At 44.7% G+C, this 20,854-nt stretch overlaps 1 protein-coding gene across 8 annotated transcripts in view; it reads right to left on the bottom strand.

Annotated features, from left to right (window-relative positions):
- Positions 1–20,854, bottom strand: part of MFF (mitochondrial fission factor) — a 222,544-nt gene that overhangs the window by 18,356 nt on the left and 183,334 nt on the right. For 5 of the 8 annotated variants that reach the window (XM_078665940.1, XM_078665944.1, XM_078665941.1 and 2 more), the window contains 2 exons: positions 14,777–14,839; positions 9,460–9,544 (listed from right to left, as the gene is read on the bottom strand). In XM_078665940.1, coding sequence (XP_078522066.1) covers positions 9,460–9,544; positions 14,777–14,839 — 148 coding nt within the window. The remainder of the gene's footprint in view (positions 1–9,459; positions 9,545–14,776; positions 14,840–20,854) is intronic. The other 3 variants (XM_078665946.1, XM_078665943.1, XM_078665947.1) reach the window with 1 other exon arrangement.

Genomic DNA, 20,854 nt, shown 5'->3' with positions numbered 1-20,854 from the left:
AATCGAAAATCCGGACATGCTGGGTCGATGCTTTGGTGGCGAAACAGGCCCTGCGCTGATCCTCCAGCCGTGTCGCAGGTGATGCGTCGACTTCTTCCGCCGCACAGCAGGACCTGCGTTGGAGTCGAAGCAGATGCCACGGACATCAGTGACACACACAGCGTTCAGTACCTGGGCCGTGGCGCTCTTTTAGCCGCACAACAGGCGCTGCGTCGATTCTTCCGCTGCACCGTGGCAATGTGTTGGTTTTTCAACCGCACGGCATTGCTGCGGCGGGTAAAAACAAGCATTGAAGGCCGGTGCATGGTTTTTCTTTAGTTCTTTGCATTAAAGCCACCTCCAAGAGCCCAGAACTGGAATTGGCACCACTTGGCAGGTTAGACCTCCCAGAAGAGATGTTCAAGGGCTGCTGATCAAGTCTTTGATGGCCCTGAGACTGCTTAATAAGGGAGCAAGCCCTTACAGGATCTTGGCAAGCAGGATGATGAAAACCGAGTCCAGTCCTTTCACTCTCCAAGACAGAAACAGCAAGTAGTAGGCCAGCACAACACAGCAAGAAGCAGAGTGGCATTTCCCCTCCTACAGCTTTTCCAGCTTGATCTTGGCAGAATCTCCTTTTAGTCCAGAAGTGTTCTGAATTTATGCTGTCATGGTCTCACAGCTCCCGTACTTATACCAGTTTCTGCCTTTGAAGTAGACAAGCTTCAAAGAAAAGTCTTTGTAGGGAACAGGACTCTGCCTTTCCCTGACCTGGCTCCAGACACACGACAGAGGGGTGGAGACTGCTTTGTATGAGGACAGGCACAGCCCTATTCAGGTGTTAGCGACAACTCCACCCACCGACCTAGCTCAGGAAGACTCCTCAGCCTAATGGTGGGACATCAGGATATGCAGGGCACACCTCAGCTCCCTTTGTGCAACTGTCTAGAGTGAATGCATAAACAGCTCACTAAAATACTTTCCAATGTGAGTTCAGGGACCCCAAACTCAAAATCTCTATCTTTTTACAATTGAAAGTTACACTTGGAAGAGGTTACAAGACAGCTCAAATGATAACCTATGGGATAGATAGTCCTTGCAATAGTGAAAAATGAAATTAGCAGTATTTCAATATCAGGACATGTAAAACACAACAGTGAATGTCCTACCTTTTACATACACTGCACTGTGTCCATGGGGCTACCTAGGGCGTGCCTTACATGTAGTAAAGGGGAAGGTTTGGTCCTGGCAAGTGGGTGCACTTGCCAGATCAATATGGCAGTTCAAACATGTGGGTTACACAATCAGTGTTGCAGGGCCTCTAAAAGCATTTGATTCACAGGCCCTGGGCACACATAGTGCACTTTACTAGGGACTTACTTACCAGTAAATCAAATATGCCAATCATGCATAACCAATCACCAATACAATTTTCACAGAGAGCATATGCACTTTAGCAGTGGTTAGCAGTGGCAAAGTGCCCAGAGTTCTAAAGCCAACAAAAAAGGTCAGAAAAAATAATAGGAGGAAGAAAGCAAAAAGTTAAGGGATAATATGCAAAAAGGGTTATGTCCAATACTAATGAATACATGTCAACTTTTTCACTTAAAATTGCAAGTCATGTAAAGCATTTAATAGGTAACTCCTACTAAGGTGAATGGAAAATTGCTAACTGGTGTAGCGTGTTGAATCACTACAAGTCCACAAACCCTATAGAACAGGGTCACAATGGTTGTGTGATATAATCAGTAATGCCATTAATGATGTCATGAGTAACATAGTATGTGAGGTCATAAGCAGTGCATGGTGGGGGCTATAGTTAGTTCAGTAAACTATAACTGGTATATTTCAGAGTCGTAACTGTTTTTAAACATTAGTTTTTATGTTATCCTTTGTTTTTTCAGGGAAAATATTTTCTACCTATTAGCATTCGCCAATAGGTAGTTATAGTTAGGCTTATGTTTCAACAGGAAAAGCATTTTTTGATTTACTAATAACTTTGGCACAGTTTGACAAATCTACCCGAAACTTTCCGAATTAAATGTTCTTCCACCTCAGTTCCTAGGAGCTTTTGGGGTGATCCGTCAAGCAAGGACCGAGAAAGAGGAGTGGGGTCCCAAAATCTGTTTTCACCATTTATTTTTCCATAGGAAGATCAGACACAGCTACAGCGAAAACCGTGAAACAGATTTACACCAGATTTAGCAGCAAGCTAGATATTGGTTCATAATGTGTGCTTTTTGCGAATTGGTGATAAATCAGTTTAGTAGTTTTAGAGAAATTAAGCCTCAACAAAATAGTACAGAGGGTCCGTGAAGCCAACAGACATAAAGATGAGATCAGATTGGCTGCCACTATACCAACAATGATGTGGCGGCAGCCATCTTAGAATGCAGTCCTGAGTTCTAGAAAAAACATTAAAAAGAGATAGAACAGGACAGGTTAGGGTAGGGTAGGAAGAACCTGTCCCCCCGTATGCCTGGTATCCTTATGACGTGTGGTTGATCTGTGAACCCAGATCAAAATGTTAAAAACAAAGGCTGCACTTGAACGAAAGAAGAAACTCAGGGTGAGCCAGGGCATTGCGCGCAAATGTGTATTTTGGGGTAGGGAGGCGCATGGCCCCTCTACCTCAGCCTCTAGGATGCTGCAGGTCCCCATCACCCCTGGGCTTAGGGTATAATAAACAGCAGGGGGCACGCTGAGCCCCCCCCCCCACCCCTCCAAGCCTTTTTGAGGCGCCAAGCACTCCATCCCATAGGGAAAGTTGAAAATTAAAGGGAAGGGGTATGCAGCCTCCCTTCCCAAACCTTTAACTGCCCTGGAGACCCTCCTGCCCCCATGGCCCCATTCCAGAGCCTCGTAATGCCTTGGAATCCCTATATCCAAGGGCCATGGATTTAGGCCCAGATCCTTGTACTGGGGTGAATGTATGACATTGTTCTACATTCTGTCCATCAACTGTGTTTTTTGCAATTTTCACCCTGAGTGGGCTGGGTATGCTCAGACTTGAGTCCCAGGCTCTCCACACCACTGGAGTCAAGCTATCCAGGCTGAATGAAGGCTGATAGCCAGAAACCGGTCCTTGGATGCTTGATTCCGGTCTGGGAAAGACATGGCTTGGTAGTTCGGACTGGACTGTTCCCATGAGGCACAGGGTCAGAGCTGATTTGCATATAGCCAGTGTCTAACCCAGGGTGGTGTGGAGTGCAAAAAAACGATGGATTTAGGCCCAGATCCTTGTACTGGGGTGAATGTATGACATTGTTCTACATTCTGTCCATCAACTGTGTTTTTTGCAATTGATAACTTTAAGGACATTTACCTGACCATTAAAGGCCAATCCGAATGCTTCCTTGAGTGCTGCACTTTATGTCATCCCCAGGTAAGCATTGATGGTTTTATAGTGCAAACCTAGTGATGAAAAATAACGGAGCACTGTATGTCACAAGGGATTGGGAGACGATTGTGATTATGTACATCAAGTGGGGATTAAACAAATACATTGAAAAACATTTTTAGGCACAGGGAGACTGAGTGATTTACAGAGTTACACAGTTTTGAGCTAACAACTGAGGCAGAAATTCAAACCTGAGTCCCCAGGTTTCAAAGACGCCAACTCTAGTCACTAGGCCACATCGTCTCTCATGGGTCTTAAGCCTTTGGTTATAAGCGGGAAATCCCTATACCGTGTCTCCCTGCTTCCTCGAGCAGCGGGTATCCCAACTTCCACTTATTTATTATTATTTACTTAATTTGTACAGAGCATAGCTGCCCCAGCGACTTCACTTGCTGCTTCATTCCTGGTTTATTTGGGCCATTTGAAAGAGTGTCTAGAGACAGCATAGAGTTGCTTACTGTAGCAGAAAATACCAGAAATCAGGAGATGTAGAGAGAACTAGGGGTTCAATGGGTCAGGATGAGACGGAGAAGGAGCAATGTGTACATGGGATATACCAGACCTTTGTCAATCTTCAATTGAGCAACAGATTCCCTTAAAGGCTGGTCCATATAGATGTCTAAGCCCTCTTCATAAGCCAATCAAGGCCCATTCTCCCTGCACCTAGGCTATTACGCAACCTCGCTGCAGGTAACATAAGCAGATCCCATGCCTATGTATGTATCTAGCCCTACTAGGTATACTGCATGGTTCTTTATCCCAGGCTTGAACAAGCAAACCCATCTGCTCCTACATCGAGTACATGCTTGTACGTCAGACAGACAGCTTGCACCTCTTCCTGATGCCTTGCTACAATACATCTTGATCCACATCTCAGCGATTGCTGCTCAGGCTATATAGACTATCTCCCTTGTATCTGAATCCCACAAAAGCTGTACACCAAAGCCTTTGCCATACAGGTTCAATACAGAGCTCTTACGTTTTGCAGGTCCATGCATCCAGTCCATGTTGGATTTTTGCATTCTTGGATGTAACCGTCTTTAGCTGTATAATCGATCGAAAAGGGACTACAAATCCCAACATGCTAAGGCAAAAAAACCTGTGCTTTGCACACATGGAAGATGGCCCTGAGAGCTGTGAGCCAATGCAATTAACTGCTAATCTCATTTCCTCTGCTCAGTTAAACTGGGGTGCTACGACGTGTGCTCCTACTCCCACTCCCTCCCCCGGTCCCTAGTCAGGCATAACCAAGGGTCCATGTACCTGCTGGCATCAGGTACATCCTGTGCCCAGTGTATCAGCAATCTAACTTCCACACCAAGTAGGTCCTCTTTTTCCTGTACTAGTAGTGCAATAATTCCCTTGTGCGGTAAACTGTAATTGCCTTTGTATAGTGCCTCCTATCCCCTGCGACCTGCCGGATTACATTATACATCTTATGCCTATCGCAGCTATATCCTTGTCAGATAGATATGACCCTGCCCCGCATTCTCCTCACCTGAGCCGTCCATGAACTCGGGCATGGCGATCGCGTCCATCAACACAAAGTCCACTTAGTCATTGGGCACCACGGGGGAGCACCAAGGCACATGCGGCCCCAACCAGCTCCCTGCATGCAGCGGGAGCCAGCATCACTCCTCCCAGGGGGAGCAGCTCCCTCTGGATGGGAGAAATATTTTGTTATGTTTCCTTGCCCACATCAGTGCTGGCAGGAAAACAGACCAAAAGTCCGCTCCCATCAGGCAGGAGCATTTCTAAAGATTCTGTCCTCTGGGGGCGAACTTGGTGCTTGCTCCAGCTTGGCAGGAAATAAAAAAATGCTCCCGCTAACCGAGAGCAAACACAGGTTTCCCTGTCCTGGTTGGTGCTCTCAGGGGTCTTTACAGTCTCAGAAAGGGGGGCTGCATGGCCCCTCTGCCCTTTATTAAATAAATAGCCCCAATTGGATGGGTTCTCCAGAGGCATCTAGAGGCTTAGGGAGGGGGGCCGCACATTCCCTCTCCCCATTTTCAATAATTTAGGTCACTGAGGCGGGTCTCAGAGGCCTTCATAGGCTCAGCGAGAGGGCCACATGGCCCCTCTCCGCATTACTAAAGAAATAGTCTAGAGGCTTGGGGAGGAGGGCCACATGGACCCCTTCTCCTTTTTACTACATTTCAGCCCTAGGGTGGGCTAACTGAGGACATTAATGGCTCTTGAAGAGTGGCCGCGCTGCCCCTTTATTGAGAAAATCGGCCTCAGGAAATGGGGTCCCCGGGATGTCTGAAGGCTCGGGGAAAGGGGCCATCCCTTTTAAAAAAAATAATGTCGGCACATAGGGTGGGCTTCCCAGGACCTATAACTAATGAATGTAATCCGGCTGCCATTTTTTTGGCCCGATCCAGCAGGAGTACCGCAGGATTGCAACATTTTATGCATATTTTATTAGTGCTTTGGTCCCTGACCGGTACCCTCTGGGTCCACCCCCCCCCCCCCCACAAGAAAGTTAGGGAAGGGGGAGTGAGGAGGCTGCTTCCATAGCCACCCTGCCCCCCCCCCCCCTCCACGGGCCGTAGACAAGCTGTCAACAGTCCAAGAAGGCAGGGAGAGAAGGGGTTAACCTCTCCTGCTGACTATTACATACAGGGAAGCATTCTCCAGGAGGGGGACGGGGATCAATGGACGACCGGTGGGGCGAAGCCAATGGCACGTAAGGAGGACGCAGAAGTGCCAGAGGGACATCACAGACCGTAGAAGCAAGGAGAGGAGTTCCCGAGTGCAGCAGCAACCACAGTGTGGAAGAAGAGTGCCGAAGTGGAAGAGCATCCCGGAGAGGCGATTACAGACGTCGACCCCTCCCACGACCCAGAAGGAGGAGTGGACACCTGGACGGAAGAGTGGTGGACGCCCCAGGAGGATGCATACGAGCCGACGCAATTCAGGATGGTTGCGGCTGAGGCGGTACGTGAAACGGGAGGGGGGAGGGAGTGAGGGGAGGATTTTGGGGGAATGCACATCTACACAAGGCACTGTATATATATTCTTGCACCTTTGCACATCTCCCGCACTTATTTTCCCTATGTCCTGTGCACCAACCCTTGTTTTCTTTTGACTGTATGCAGTTGGATCCCTGACGTCAAGGGAGACTGAGATCGCGGGTTTCCTACCGCCGGTGGCTCTCGAGTGTGTGTCTTACTTTTTTTTTTATTCCTTGCGTACTCCTCGTATCAAGCGCAATCACCTGTACATGCTTGTTTTCCGCCCTGTGTTAAAGGGGGCATTCCTCTCTAAAAACGGTGAAGGGTACTATCCTTATATACCTGTAACCACAGATAATCTCACCACACTCTTTATTTCCTTCTCTTTGGAGCCTCTTTGGGTGCCCTACTACGCCAAGAACACCGAAGCAACACGGGAGGAAGACCACAACCTCAGAGGAACAGGACACAGACCCTGTATCTTGTCGAGCTGTCCCCTTGTTGGACTTTTTGACTGTCTTTAATAAACCCTTATCAAAATTGATCCCCGGATTCGGCCTCTTCGTTTTTCCTTCCGCCTGATCCTCTCACACCCTTATATTATGGTGTTTTTTTTTTCTTTTTTACTTCAGCAATATTTTTCTCATGCTGCTGGCAGCCAATCAGAGCTCTCTCACCGTCTGTAGTCTGATTCTCACGGAAGGTAATACCCCCAAAGGGGAAAAAACTTCCTGGGCCAATCAGAATGCTCTATTATTAAACTGACGCTCCTGCGAGAGTCTCTCAAGACTCTCGTGGACCCAACATTCCAGATATACAATTTTTTTAACCAAAATTTCTCAAAATCTACTGAATGGTTTTACATCAAATCACAAAAAGCACAATCTATGGACCAAAATCTAGGTTCCTGCCACATCTGATGTAATTCCGTTCCGCAGTTTTTGCTGTAGCCCCTCTTAAATAAGTCTATGAAAAATGAATGGACATTTTGCGTTTTAGGCACCCTTTTTTTCCTCAGCCCCCGCTTGACGGACTATCCTGAAACTTTCCATATACAAACTTGTCAAAAATGAAAACCTTTTTATTAAGGTTCATGGAGATTAGCCAAACAGCACCAAAATTATTAGCAACACAAAAAATGCTTTTTCTATTGAACATCGGACCTAACTATGCCTACCTAGTGGGGAGGGAGGGAGATATATATACATACATGGAAAAACCTCCTCGACACAGTTCCATGATCAATGCTCGCTGTGCCGAGCCGAAACGCGTTGGGTCCATAACTCAATACATTTCCAAAATGTGTAGATAAACCTGCTCAGGAGACAGGTGCACATAATGACACGAGGGGCAGATGTTCAAAGGAAAATAAATCCCTGCACCAGGGACATAAATATTTCAAGTGAAGCATGTTTGACTTAGCTTTTACCCTGGAGACAGACTCCATGAAGTAGGGTACATCTCAAAATCTACAGTTCTGTAGGGGCAAGGTTAAATTTTCTGGTATCTGTTTGACTATTGGTAAGGCAAACAAGTGTTTTAAACAACAATCTCTCTGAAGAAGACAAAGGCTCAGACTCTGGGAAATCTGCTTTTTTCTCTGCATAAAGGATGAGAGGAAGAGGCAAGAGAGATGTGCCCCTATTATAATTCCTTTACAACTTTGAGTGTAACAAAGATCCATGGTACTTGTAATCTGTGCAAAAAGAACAATTGATGGACCGAATGCAGAACAATGTCATACATTCACACCAGTACAGGGATCTGGGCCTAAATCCATCGTTTTTTCGCTCACCATGCCTTTCCAGTTAGGACCCAGCCATATGCAAATCAATCTTGACCCTGCGCCCAATGGGAACAGTCCAGCCCGAACTGCCAGGCCAGGTCCTCCCTGGACAGGAAAAAAGCATCCAAGGACCGGTTTCGGGCTTTCAGCCCTAATCAGCCAGGATAGCTTGACTCCAGTGGCATGGAGAGCACGGGTCCCACGTCTGGGCATACCTGTCCCCTTTGGTTTTGCTTTGTTCGCCTTAAGTTGGCAGGGTATGCCCAGACGTGGGTCCCTTGCTCACTTTGCCACTGGATTCAAGATTGCCTGGCTGATGAGGGCTGGGAGCCCGAAACCGGTCCCAGGATGCTTGTTTCCGGTCCAGGGAAGACATGGCTTGCCAGTTTTGGCTGGACTGCTCCCATGAGGCACAGGGTCAAACTGATTTGCATATAGCCATGTCTGAACTGGGGTGGCGGAGTGAGCTAAAGAATGATGATGGATAAAACCCAGATCAGTTGACTGGGGGTGAGTGCTTGCAATGTTCAACACTCCGTCCATCATCCCCTTTGGTTCTGCTTTGTTCGCAATCAGTTGGCAGGGTATGCCCAGACGTGGGCCCCTTGCTCACTCTGCCACTGGGTTCAAGATAGCCTGGCTGATGAGGGCTGTGAGCCCGAAACCGGTCCCAGGATGCTCGTTTCCGTCCAGGGAAGACAAGGCTAGGCAAGTAGGGCTGGACTGTTCCCATGAGGCACAGGGTCAGACTGGTTTGCATATGGCTATGTCTGAACTGGCGTGGCGGTGTGAGCTAAAGAATGATGATGGATTAAACCCAGATCAGTTGACTGGGGGTGAGTGCTTGCAATGTTCAACACTCCGTCCATCATCCCCTTTGGTTTTACTTGTAATCTGTGGCCAAGAATTTGGTCTTCATTTCATTCAGGGTTTGTGAGTGCATCTAACCGCATGCAGAACACATCTTTGTTACATGGCTAGGCCAAAGACACAACATGTATCTAAGGTAAGGGTCTGCCACTGACTGCATTTGACTATGGTCGGAATCCAATCTTAAATTTCACAAGCCAGCAAGTAAAAAACAAACTGAAAAAGAACAGCAGAAATTATAAAGAAATTGAGCATGTTTCAGAAGATGTGAAGACTGTGGGAAAATCTTATTCAAAAATATCAACATAGGGAAGGAAAATGTGTCTTAAGTGCAAGTGGATTAAAATAATTTGATAAAAATACCTTGCCTGAAAAGCCCATTGTAATTTGATCTAAAAAATTTGAAACCACACAGCAATGGAGTAGAGTGAAGATATTATCTATTTTTTTGTCAATTAAAGTAATACCTGTCTTCTTAGGGAAGCAGCATCCACAGGTGTCATGTCATCTGGTGTTCCTTCAAGTGCAGCGTCTAAGGTAGCAAGCCCATATCTAAAGTAGGTAAGACAACACACAAAGGAATTTATGATCAACATCTACTTTTAACCTGTGAACATTTATTTGTTATATGTCATGCAATAAAAAAAAAAAAAAAAGAAATCTGCCCTCTTTCACAATCCACCTTCGTTGAAAATATTGACTGCATTTCAGTGAAACCCCGAAAGTGAACGGGGTGAGATAATTGAAGAGCTGCTCTGTTTTATTTTCTCACTTTGGTGCAACGATACCATAATTCACAAAGCCAAATGATCTTGGATATGCGGGGCAGGGACTGGTCCAGAACTTTGAACTTTAGGAGAGGTGTGAAGGAAGTGGGTGCAGAACTATATCCAGGGTTTGGGATCCATTTCGGCATTCCACAAATTAGCATATCAAGGGTGTACCACTAAATAAATCCAACAGCAAAACTCCTCAAATGTGAAACACAACCTGGCAGAAAATATGTACTCTGAATGAGAATATCAATAATACAGTATTTTAGTTTCAACAGAAACATAATTAAGTTTCTGGTGCGGTAACTAGTCAAAAGCCACTGGAGACAACAAGCAGAGGTTTGCTTTAAAAATATTCTTGGGGAGGGGCTGGTTAGATTGCTGAAGTCATGACACATACTGAAACAAATAGAATGAAAAACAAATGTAGCTACAAAGAAAAACAGAAAATGTGCCTGAGAGGGCAAAGGTAAGTGTATTGGGAGAAGGGGCAATGGAGTACTCTTCTGATAAAGTGTAGAGAAGCATTGACAGTGCGGTGAGGAAGGGAGCGGGGATTTAAAATGGGATTTTAGGATAAAGGGTAATGCTAAGGGATAATAAGGGATTGGAATGGTTCCAGCATTTTTAGAGTTATTTTATTTTTTTTGAAAAGTTTTATATAGCGCTGGCTAGACCTGGAGGTATCAGAGCACTTTACATGGGGATCAGCAAGTTACAGGTTACATCTATTAAATCAGAGATCATGGAGAGAGGAGGAGGGGGAGGGAAGGAAACACAAAGGGGAAACAAGAAAAACAATCTCATTAAGTGGCAAGAGGCATTTAAGGTTCAAGGAAAAGTAATATTAAGGGGTAGAAGGGGATTTGTAAGGTTCAGAGATTGGTATTGTGAAAGGGCAGTAAAGGGCTTTAGTTTCAGGGAAGGGCAGCATTAAGGTATGGGTAGTGTTAAGTGGTTCAGAATAATCTAGCAATAAAGTGAAATAAAGAGTGTTTTCGCTTTGGGGGGAGGGAAGTGTTAAGGAACATCCAGGAATGTGTGGGGTTCAGGGAAGGGTAGCATTAAGTGGTAATAGGGATTTTAGGGTTCAGAGTAGGGTAACGTTAAGGGGTAGTAAGAGGTTTGTACAGTTGCGGGAAGGGTAGCATTACGTTTTTTTAAGGTTCACCGAAGTGTAACGTTAGGGGCAGTAAGGTTTAGCTATGGTTCAGGGAAGGGTATAGTTAAGGGTTAGTTAGGGCATCTTATTAGGATTCAAGGAAAGGTAGCATAAGGGGTAGTCTGTGGTTTTAAGGGTTCAGGGAAGAGTAGCTTTACGGGTTAGTACAACTTTTTAAGGCTCACGGAAGGGTATAATTAAGTGGTAGTAAAGGGTTTGTAGGAATTACGGAAGGATAGCATTAAGGGGCACGAAGGGGTTTATATGGTTCAGGGATGTGAAGTGTAAAAGGTGGTAAAGATTTTTTTTAGGTTTCAGGAAAGAGTAGCACTAAAGGGTAGGAAGTTTTCTTTAAGGGATCAGGGTAGGTGTCCATTAAGGGGTAGTAATGGGTTTGTAGTATTAAGGGAAGGTGAGTGTCAATAGCTAGTAAGAGATCTTCGGGTTCAGGAACGCGTAGCATTAAAGGGTAGTAAGGGTTTTTTAAGGAATCAGGGATGGGTTCCATTAAGGGGTAGTAAGGGGGTTGTAGGGTATGGGGAAGTGTTAATAAGTAGTAAGAGATCTTAGTTTTCAGGGAAGAGTAGCATTCAAGGGTTTTACGGGTTCAGTAGGGTAGCATTAAGCGGTAGTAATGTCATTTAGGGCTCAAGGAAGGGTAGCATTAAGTGGTACTAAGGGGCTAATAAGGTGCAGTTAGATAAATTAAAGAATGCATGTTATAAAAACGATTTTCAAAATGCAACATTTTCGGAATTGCCCTAGGTAATGAGGAACATATTAGTAGCTCGACAAATGTAACTCTACATTAATGGTGTCGACATTTCATAAGTCAACTTTATTACATACGTACTAAGCAGATGAAAGCACCGAGGTGGATGACTACTACGTTACTCACAAAATGAGGGTAGCCTGCTATGGGACAGTGTTTAAAGACTGCAAGAATTACATGTTTGTCCGACTAAGGATGAACTTAATTTAGAGGCTGTACACTGTTTGAGTAAGGGATTATGGGACTGCATGAGGCACAAAAACAGAAAAAGAGTCAGGCACATGCTTGCAGCATGCATTTTTTTTCTCTGCTTTTCATAAAACAATACCATATTTGTCCAAATAGGCGCAGGATAAGAATACACAAGCCAATAAAATCATGTCTTGGTTTTGGATCGATGTTCAGAAAATAAAATTAAGAGTAATTTATTGTGAATTCTTGCCTTTGGGGGATTCTGGAATATTCCACTTTTAATGAATAGAAAAAGGGTACGGCAGCTAATTAAAAAAGTATATAACCATGAACACATAAATCGTAAGAGATAAGGGGTTAAATTGCAATACAACGGATTGCCAAACAATTTTAAATAAATGTTGTCAATGGCATACAACAAATGCTAATTGCATCCATATAAGACCACAGTATTGAATTAAACATTGCATTCTAAAACGGAACGTGGGAGAATAATTCTTCATTTAATTGGGGGCTGGGGCTGTTAGTCTTAATTTATACAGATTATAAATATTAGATGTGAAATGTGCAGTCGTGAAAACACAGAGTAAAGAAATCACAGACAAGATTAAATGAATAGCTCTAAGATCAAATACGTCTTTAGATCACAAAGCTATACTGATCTCAACTGCAAAAATAATTAAATTATGATTGGTGATAGCAAAAGAAGTACAAACCAATGCATCTAGTTCCCAAACTCTTGTCTAAAATCATTGGCAACAGGTATAAGCTGTTTAGGGTACTAAAAATGGGAGCTGCAGTATCTAGCAACATAAAACAAATTGACAAGCCATTGAAAAAGCATACGAGAAAGTGGAGTCAAAAAGGAATGCAGACTGCTAAATGTATATTTGCAATCACAAATTAGTCGCACATAATCATACAATGAACTGACTGTGACAGTCAATTAAGATAGAATGAAGGTAAAACCAAATACTGGGTACTAGTGTGGTAATAAGGCAGGCAAACTGGGGCTACTCATCTCTAGCCACACCCTTCAGCATGGTTTCTTTGACAAACTTGACTGAGCCTTTCTTTGTCCTTTCGAAAAATAACTAGCATTACACTCACTGCATCATAAACTACAGGCACCTTCAGCGGGCAGAGCCAAGCGTGCCATTTCCCTGCAAGTGGAACAATGCTTGCAAGTGGAACAACGCTTGCCTGAACCATGCATCGCCTTTAACCACGCATATGCGTGGTTAAGGCAGACAGCGGTCAAGATGTCCAGATAGGCGAAGAGAGGAACAGGAAGCAACCGGAAAAAAAGCTCAGGCCAGCTAAGAGGGGCTGGGGCAGGGTTTGGGTAGGTAGTTTTTAGGGGTGGGGCGATTTTAGGGCTCAAGGCGGGGAGGGGTGGGGTAGTTTGTTTTGGAAAGGGGCAAGGTTTTAGGGCTAGCGGCAGGGGTTGGGGTAGTTTTAAGGGCTAGGGCTGGGTTTTACGCTTGGTAAAAGCACATTTTGTTGTGACCGCGTTGTTGAAGCACGCATGGTTTAGCCATGCGTGCTTCTGTCATTCAACCCCCTTTCAAACATGTCAGATTACAACTCTGACATTCATTCTGTGTTTTGCTTCTTCTGTCTTCCAGGCCTTATTTACTCAGTGACAAAATGTGTTTTTCTCCGTGGTATAATTCTTTAACTGTTATTCTCTGCTGTTTTTCTTTATTAGGAGCAAGTCTGATTGCTTGTTGCCATCTGTTGACACCACTTACTGCTCTTCTAGCCATAGAGTCTGCTGCAATGCTGTCCACTCTGCTGCTCTCCGGTCCTCCTTTTGCATCTGTTTAGCCCTCTTTTTACCTTTAAATTTTACACCCTTCCGGACCTCAGTTGCACTTTTACATCCTCAAATCAGCTATCAAACCATTCAACCCCTTCACTTATCCAACTCCTGTTTAAAGTCAGTTGCGATCTCTATCTTGTTCATTCTCTGTACTCCTTCATTTGCAGACAGTAACACAGCTGGTTGCCCTTGCCTAGATCAACCATCTCTCTAACGTCACTTCTGCTGCCAGAGCATGTTTGACATGTCAGCCACCTTCTCTGGGCCATCCCCTAATTTGCCCTCCTCTCCTAGGGACCCTCCCTGCATTTTCCACTATACTGACTGCAGGTCCCCGTTCCTTGCCATTCACAAATACTGCCATTCTGTTTACCCATGTATTAATCTTGTCTGTGCTGATGACCCGTCTGCGCGGTCCCTCCTAGGATAGGTTCTATTGAGGAGTAGAGCTGAGAAGATTGAGGGCTGGCATGGAGGTTGTTGAATAAGAGCAGCTACAAGGCAGGCATTATACTTAATGCTATGTAGACCTGAACAATGTATGACCTAACCAACTGGCTTCTATGACATCAATGAGGGTGGGGCTAACAGAGACTGCATCTCATTTCCAACAAGAATAGGAGAAGCTACAAAGCAATGTTAAGACCATGTAACAACACAGTATTCTTCAGAGCCAGTGTAAAGTTAACTTCAATAACCCAGCGACGTTTTAAGCCATTTTTAGGTAGGTGTCTTTTCATCATAGGCCTTACAATTGGTGGTTTCAAACCCAGACTCTTTTCTTATACGAAAATAGCGCAGCTTTTTGGAGAAATGTTACTTATTATTTAACACAAACTGCGGTCTTGACCCATGTTCACTTGATCATTGCATTAATTGTATGGCAGTATACACATTGTTATTCATAGAAGTTGTTTTTTTTAGCTGAAAAATGTATTGAACAAGTACAATTTTGTGAAACAAGCATGTTAAGAGTGCACTGTAGCTTGTGAGCTACAAAGATCTGGCCCTTTGTAAAGCGTGCATGCTGACACCGCAACCAGCAAAGAAATTAGTTTACCTGGTGTTGTCATGATGAGGGTTGGAGGAAGTGACAGCACCCGAACCACCACGTAACACTGGCCTAAGGTTAGGATTTGAAGAAATGAGACACAAAGACAGAATAGGGAAAAAGGAAATAAGAAATACTAAACACAACACAGGGACAAAGTGAAACTATTGCATTATATTGTATAGTGCTTATATACAATATAAATTCATCTCATTCAGATAATTTGTACAAAGATTCCCTTCCCCAACCTGTGACAGGTATCCTTTTTTACACAGCTTCAATACAAAACAGCACTTTCAAGAGCATAATTACTTTGACCCTGATACACATTTCTTTTAGGGGTACACATCAGGGCTCTATTAAAAAAATGAATAAAGGTGTAAATCTGTACTGAAAGCAAACGCCGGAATGCTGCCACATCCGAAACTATCCAACCTTCTATGTTCTACCAATGGTGAGTGAAAGTCACAAAATCCTGGGGCCCGACTCACAATTCACCTTTGAGAAGTTGCAAAATGTGCTGCTCTTATTGAACAGTAAACAGATGGAAACTCTGCAGTGCTGCGGGCACTCTATTCATTGCAAGCACTTTACAACCGCACAAGAGTGAAGAAGGCTACACGGATTAAAATGTCAGTGACTAGTCAGTATCTATTGGGGCAAAGTTAGGGGATTTCAAACTGCAAATGATTCAGCCTCCCTATCCTCGACTATTTTAACAATCATTCTTGCCTGGCAGCAGATGAGTCGCCAATAAAGATCCTTTAACCAAACACCCCTGCTTCGTCTAGTTTTAGATCCGGTTTCTGTGAAACCAAACATTAACAAACAAATGTATGTATGTATGTATGTATGTATGTATGTATGTATGTATGTGTATGTATGTATGTATGTGTATGTATGTATGTGTATGTATGTATGTGTATGTATGTATGTATGTGTATATATGTATGTGTATGTATGTATGTGTATATATGTATGTGTATATATGTATGTGTATATATATATATATATATATATATATATATATATATATATATATATATATATAGTATTTGCTATCAATCTGTTGAGAGCATATTTAAGACATTGAGAAGACCCATCGCTGATATAGGTTTGGCATGGCCTGTTTTTCCTGTCCTCTTACATTTCTGGTGAGGAGCCCAGTATTTACACTTGAAATAAATTAGGTTGTGGTGGGGAGATATAAAGCAAACACTACTTAATTACCTCTCTGCGCTTGCCTACTCGACTGTCATGTTGGCTTCATCCCAACTAATCAACTGCTCAGCTGTTATTGAAAATTACACTGTTTAAGGGAGGACAACGAAGGGACATTTGTTTCAGGATGCTTTCATGCTAAGCATTATAGAAATGTCAGTGACCCCAAACGAACAGCCTTTACCTGTCCTAGACCTACACTGCAGATATGATACTTAAAGGAACTGTACCTGGGATGGCCAAGTTCACAAGTATGCTTGTTATTTTATATTTTACAAAAGAACTGTCAAGGAGTCAGAGCTAGCAGAGCTACTTCACAGAATTTCCTGATGCTCAAGACCTTTACCCCTGCACTGCAGATGGGGTTTCAGATTCCTTCGCTACAAACAGAAGAAGCAAGAGAAATAATGATGCACAAAGAAGCCCTTCCAGTGTGACATTTTGAACGCTCATTGCTGAGTAATAATTGAAGGCCTGCACTCCCACCACGCCAGAGGAGCAAACAAGGTGGCATTCCCCTAAAAAAAGGCTCACCCTCAGACATGGAGAGTTTAAGCCTGTATTCAAGCAGGCAAGGAACAACAAGGGCAAGATATCACTTATAGAAGAGGAACAGTATGTGAGCAATGCAGGCCATTCTCCTATTAGTAGTCTTAGATTGCAGCATGAAAACGTGAGAAGTCTAGACTGCACACAGGCACTTCAAGTGCGACGCAATGCGCTGGTGGCTTGGAGCCCGGGTACCCTGCTGCCACAAGAGGAGTGGTTGAGGTCTAGATTTGAACAGTCAAGTTAGTGGACGTTTCAAGAGGAACCTTGCCTTTCCATGATACAATCAAAGAGGCCCTTATTAATTGTTGGCAGCCATTTTTAAGTGGAGATTTTTAAGTTGATCTTGGCTGGAGGCAAGTGCAGGCAGTGGTTTGCAGAAGAGTAAAAACGTCTATGTAGCATTGAATAAAGAGATGTCTGACAATAGTTGGGTATACCAGACTGAATTCTTTGTCCACAATGCTCCAAAGATAGATCACTTTATAACTGTACTTAAATGGATTGAGACCGGCATTGAAGGGAACAACACAGAAGGTCCTATAAGGCAGTCTCACCCAAAGCCTTCAACCAAAACAGTTTATTGTTCAACACAGCTCACAAACAGTGGTAGGACTCATGAGAGAAATTATGAAGAAATATAATACATGTGCGTACTTTTAGTCTGATTATTAAGAATATTCATTGGTGATCATGGAATGCTGAGAAGAAAGACATGAAAGAGGAAAGCGTGAAACCAGACAATGTAGAATTGTCTTGGAATGTCTCCATACTTGCTACATGATTCTTCAGTGTGGGGATGTGGTGAGAAATGATAGCAGAGAAGTGCAGAGACCTGTGGTTTCGAAATAGCCATTGCAAGGAAAAAGGGGAAGACGTCTTAGCACACATGTTGATATTGAGTTCTGCATTGTTTGCTCAATCAGAGAGATAAAATTGCTTACGTTAGGATACTTATTTTATTTATAAAAGTTGTATATAGCGCTAGCTAGCCCCAAAGGTGTCAGATCGCTTTACATGATCTTGAGCAAATCCAGTGAAACAGGAATGCAATAAACATATGAAGCGAGACTCAATAGATAATAGTACACAACAAAGCACAGTAACAAAAACCAAAACAAGAGAACAATTCAAGAAGATCAATAGACAGTATAAGCAGACAAGCAACTATGACAGAAGATGCAGTCCTATACACGAGATAATAATAAAGGTCAGTAGTCTAAGAATTAAAGTATTTGTTGATGAGGAGGAGTTTCAGGTCTTTTCTGAAGCAAGGGAAGGAGGGATTGCATCGCAGATTGCTAGGTAGAGTTCCATATGCTCGGAGCATTTCCAGAAAAAGAGTGAGACTTGGTAGATGATTTTTTAGGTTTCGACCTGGGAGTTGCAACTGCGTAGCAGTTGCTCCTCCCACGGCGAAACCTCATGATCTTACATTGACTTTGGTTCCGCCTCGGTCTCCCATTGGCTAGCTCCATAAATGGAGGCTAGCCATTGGGAGACAGAGGCTGTCAATCACGCTTTCTCTTGAAAACGCGATTCGGGGACGTTTCGCGGTGTTTTTTTAAGCCCCGCCCCTTTGTCCCGGGCCGCGCTGTGATTGGCTGCCGGCCCGGGACACCCCCAGGAGGATTTGTCGTTGGCCAGGCTTGTTTTTTCATTTTCAGTCACAGTGTCTGATCGTTGAAACCCCCGAAATTACGTTAACCTCTGAGCTAGCAAGAGTACCGTTTTCTCGAGAGCCCGTCACAGACATCCTTTGTGGTGTGTTTTGTCGAATGTTACAGTGAGTCATTCTGCCAATTTGTTAAGGAATACATTTATTTAAAAATAAAACTTTTTTAAGGTGAAAGGAAAGCTTCATATTTCACGAAGGGCCGTGCGTGCATTTCATTGTTACCTTTGGTTTTGGTGGAATCTGCAAATAACTAGTGGCATTTTATTGTTACCCCTGTATGCAGCTTGTTATTTTGGTAGGCACGGAGATATTGTGATTTGCCCTGAATCACAGGATGTTGAACCGACGCCTAGACTCGAACTTGGTATCCTAGCTCGAAGTAGGCAGCTCTGGCCGTGACGCCACATCCTCTTGAGCTCAGGTTTGCGATGCTAAAGAAACGAAAGTACATGTCCTAGGCTACAATGTAACGTGTTGATGACTGAAAGAATCGGGGCAGGGGCTCGCATGATGTGAAGCCACATTTTGGAGATTTTCCGGTCAGAGCATTTCAGGTGTGCGCAACACAGCCCACTTTCCGACTCCTGCCGTGCTGGATGTACTCAGCCGGCTCCTGGCTCCAAAGCGATTTATGGGCAGAGCGGACACTAAGCCTTTCATCTCTGACCTTTGCTCCCCCCCCCCTCCTTCGGTCCGCCCAGCTGCCAACGGGCCACTTGCCATCAATTCCATGTACGACACCCTCTAGCCGGACAGGGCCTTTTAGCCTTCATGGAGCTTTAAAAGCTCCAATATTTGTTTTATTATTTGCAGTTTTATATAGCGCAAACTCAACAAGAAGCGCTTTACATGAGCACCAGTTAAGTTACAAAATGACACATTCATTTTTTTTTATTTTGGTAGGCACGGAGATATTGTGATGTGCCCAGAATCACAGGATGTTGAACCGACGCCTAGACTCGAACTTGGTACCCTAGCCCGAAGTCGGCAGCTCTGGCGGTGATGCCACATCCTCTTGAGCTCAGGTTTGCGAAGCCACATGTTGGAGATATTCCGGTCAGAGCATTTCAGGTGTGCGCAACACAGCCCACTTTCCGACTCCTGCCGTGCTGGATGTTCTCAGCTGGCTCCTGGCTCCAAGGTGATTTATGGGCAGAGCGGACACTAAGCCTTTCATCTCTGACCTTTGCCCCCCCCCTCCTTCGGTCCGGAGGCCCTGCACGTGTGCTGCACAGCTGAGCAGTCGGTGTAACCTGCACGGACAGGTCTACAAAGCCAAACGGTGACACTGAAAGGTGCCACCTCGACGTGCCCTGGTAGAGAGGCCTTTCTGACAGAAGCAATCGCCCACCTCCCTTACGAGCCCCCCACAATGCTAGACAACCCTGAAGAACACAAGTTTACGACGGAGATTTTAGGTGCAGAGGGCAGGGTGAACACACGGGGGAGGGGCGAAGCATTGGCCCGCACAGCTGCAGGCTCGGGGGCTGTCAAAACGAACATCCGGGAAGCACAAAACACCCTTTGACAGGCCTGCGCTGCCTAAAGGAAATGTACTGCTATAACGACCCGGGTGATATATATATATATCACAGCATACTGACAGCCAGGCACCTTGTTGCTAGGACTGTACATCAAACAAACAGACTGCTATGTTGCCTCCAGCACCCCTCCCCCAAACAAATAATGGATATTGAGGCTGGTACCAATGTCTTGGGGTGTCTGTACACTCTTTAATGGACGTCAGTGTTCACCCTGTGTTATCAGCTCCTGCTGGGTGACCCTGTGGACAGGAAACAAGCATCCTGGGCATACCTTGCCAACTTGGGGCGAACAAAGCAAACACAAGGAGATGATGGACGGAGCGCTGAAACTCTCCCGACACTCACCCCCAGTCCTAGGATACTTGTTTCCGGTCAAGAAAGGACCTGGCCTGGCAGTTAGGGCTGGACTGTTACCATGAGGGGGAAGGGTCAAGACTGATTTGCATATGGGTGGGTCTGAACTGGAGTGGTGAAGTGAACAAAAGAACGATGATGGATTTAACTTAAAAGTGACTGGGGGTGTGTGTCTGAAAAGTTTCAGCGCTACATACATCATCTTACTATATTTGCTGTTTCTCATTGCTCACCCCAGTGAAAGGAGCGCCCGTGCCTTTGGAGCCCCCCTGACCCGGGGCGTGCAGGAAAGTTCTGGAAGGATACAAAGGGGGCTCGTACCCCAGCTGCTGCTCTGTGGCTCCGTGAAGGTGGGTGCCTGTGATTTCTGCCTGCATTTCCTTTGTTGGGACTCGGCAGCTCGGATGTCATGAAGGGGAGCGAGGGCGCCTGGGGGGAGCCAGTGTGATGCTGAGAAGTTCTTGTGACCTACAGTGGACCGCGTGAGATGCAGTGGGGAGTTTAAATTAATTAACTGAGGTGGTCGCACGTGATAGTCTTTAATGGGTGGATGCCCGCATTCTGTCCATAAGTGTATTTCAAAATTGGTAGTACACAGTCTGGGAGGGCGGCGTTTCATGGGTGTGTTTTACGTGAAGGGGCTTCGGCTTATGATTGAGGGGTGTTTCTATGCAATATATTTATATTTGTACTCATTATTGATTCTGGCGTGTGTGACTTATTTTGTTTTAAATCTCTTCA

This window comes from Lissotriton helveticus, chromosome 11 (assembly GCF_964261635.1).
Source record: "Lissotriton helveticus chromosome 11, aLisHel1.1, whole genome shotgun sequence".
Taxonomy (NCBI): Eukaryota; Metazoa; Chordata; class Amphibia; order Caudata; family Salamandridae; genus Lissotriton; species Lissotriton helveticus.
The sequence above is the reverse complement of the archived record's forward strand: the minus strand, read 5'-3'. Positions and strand labels throughout refer to the sequence as shown.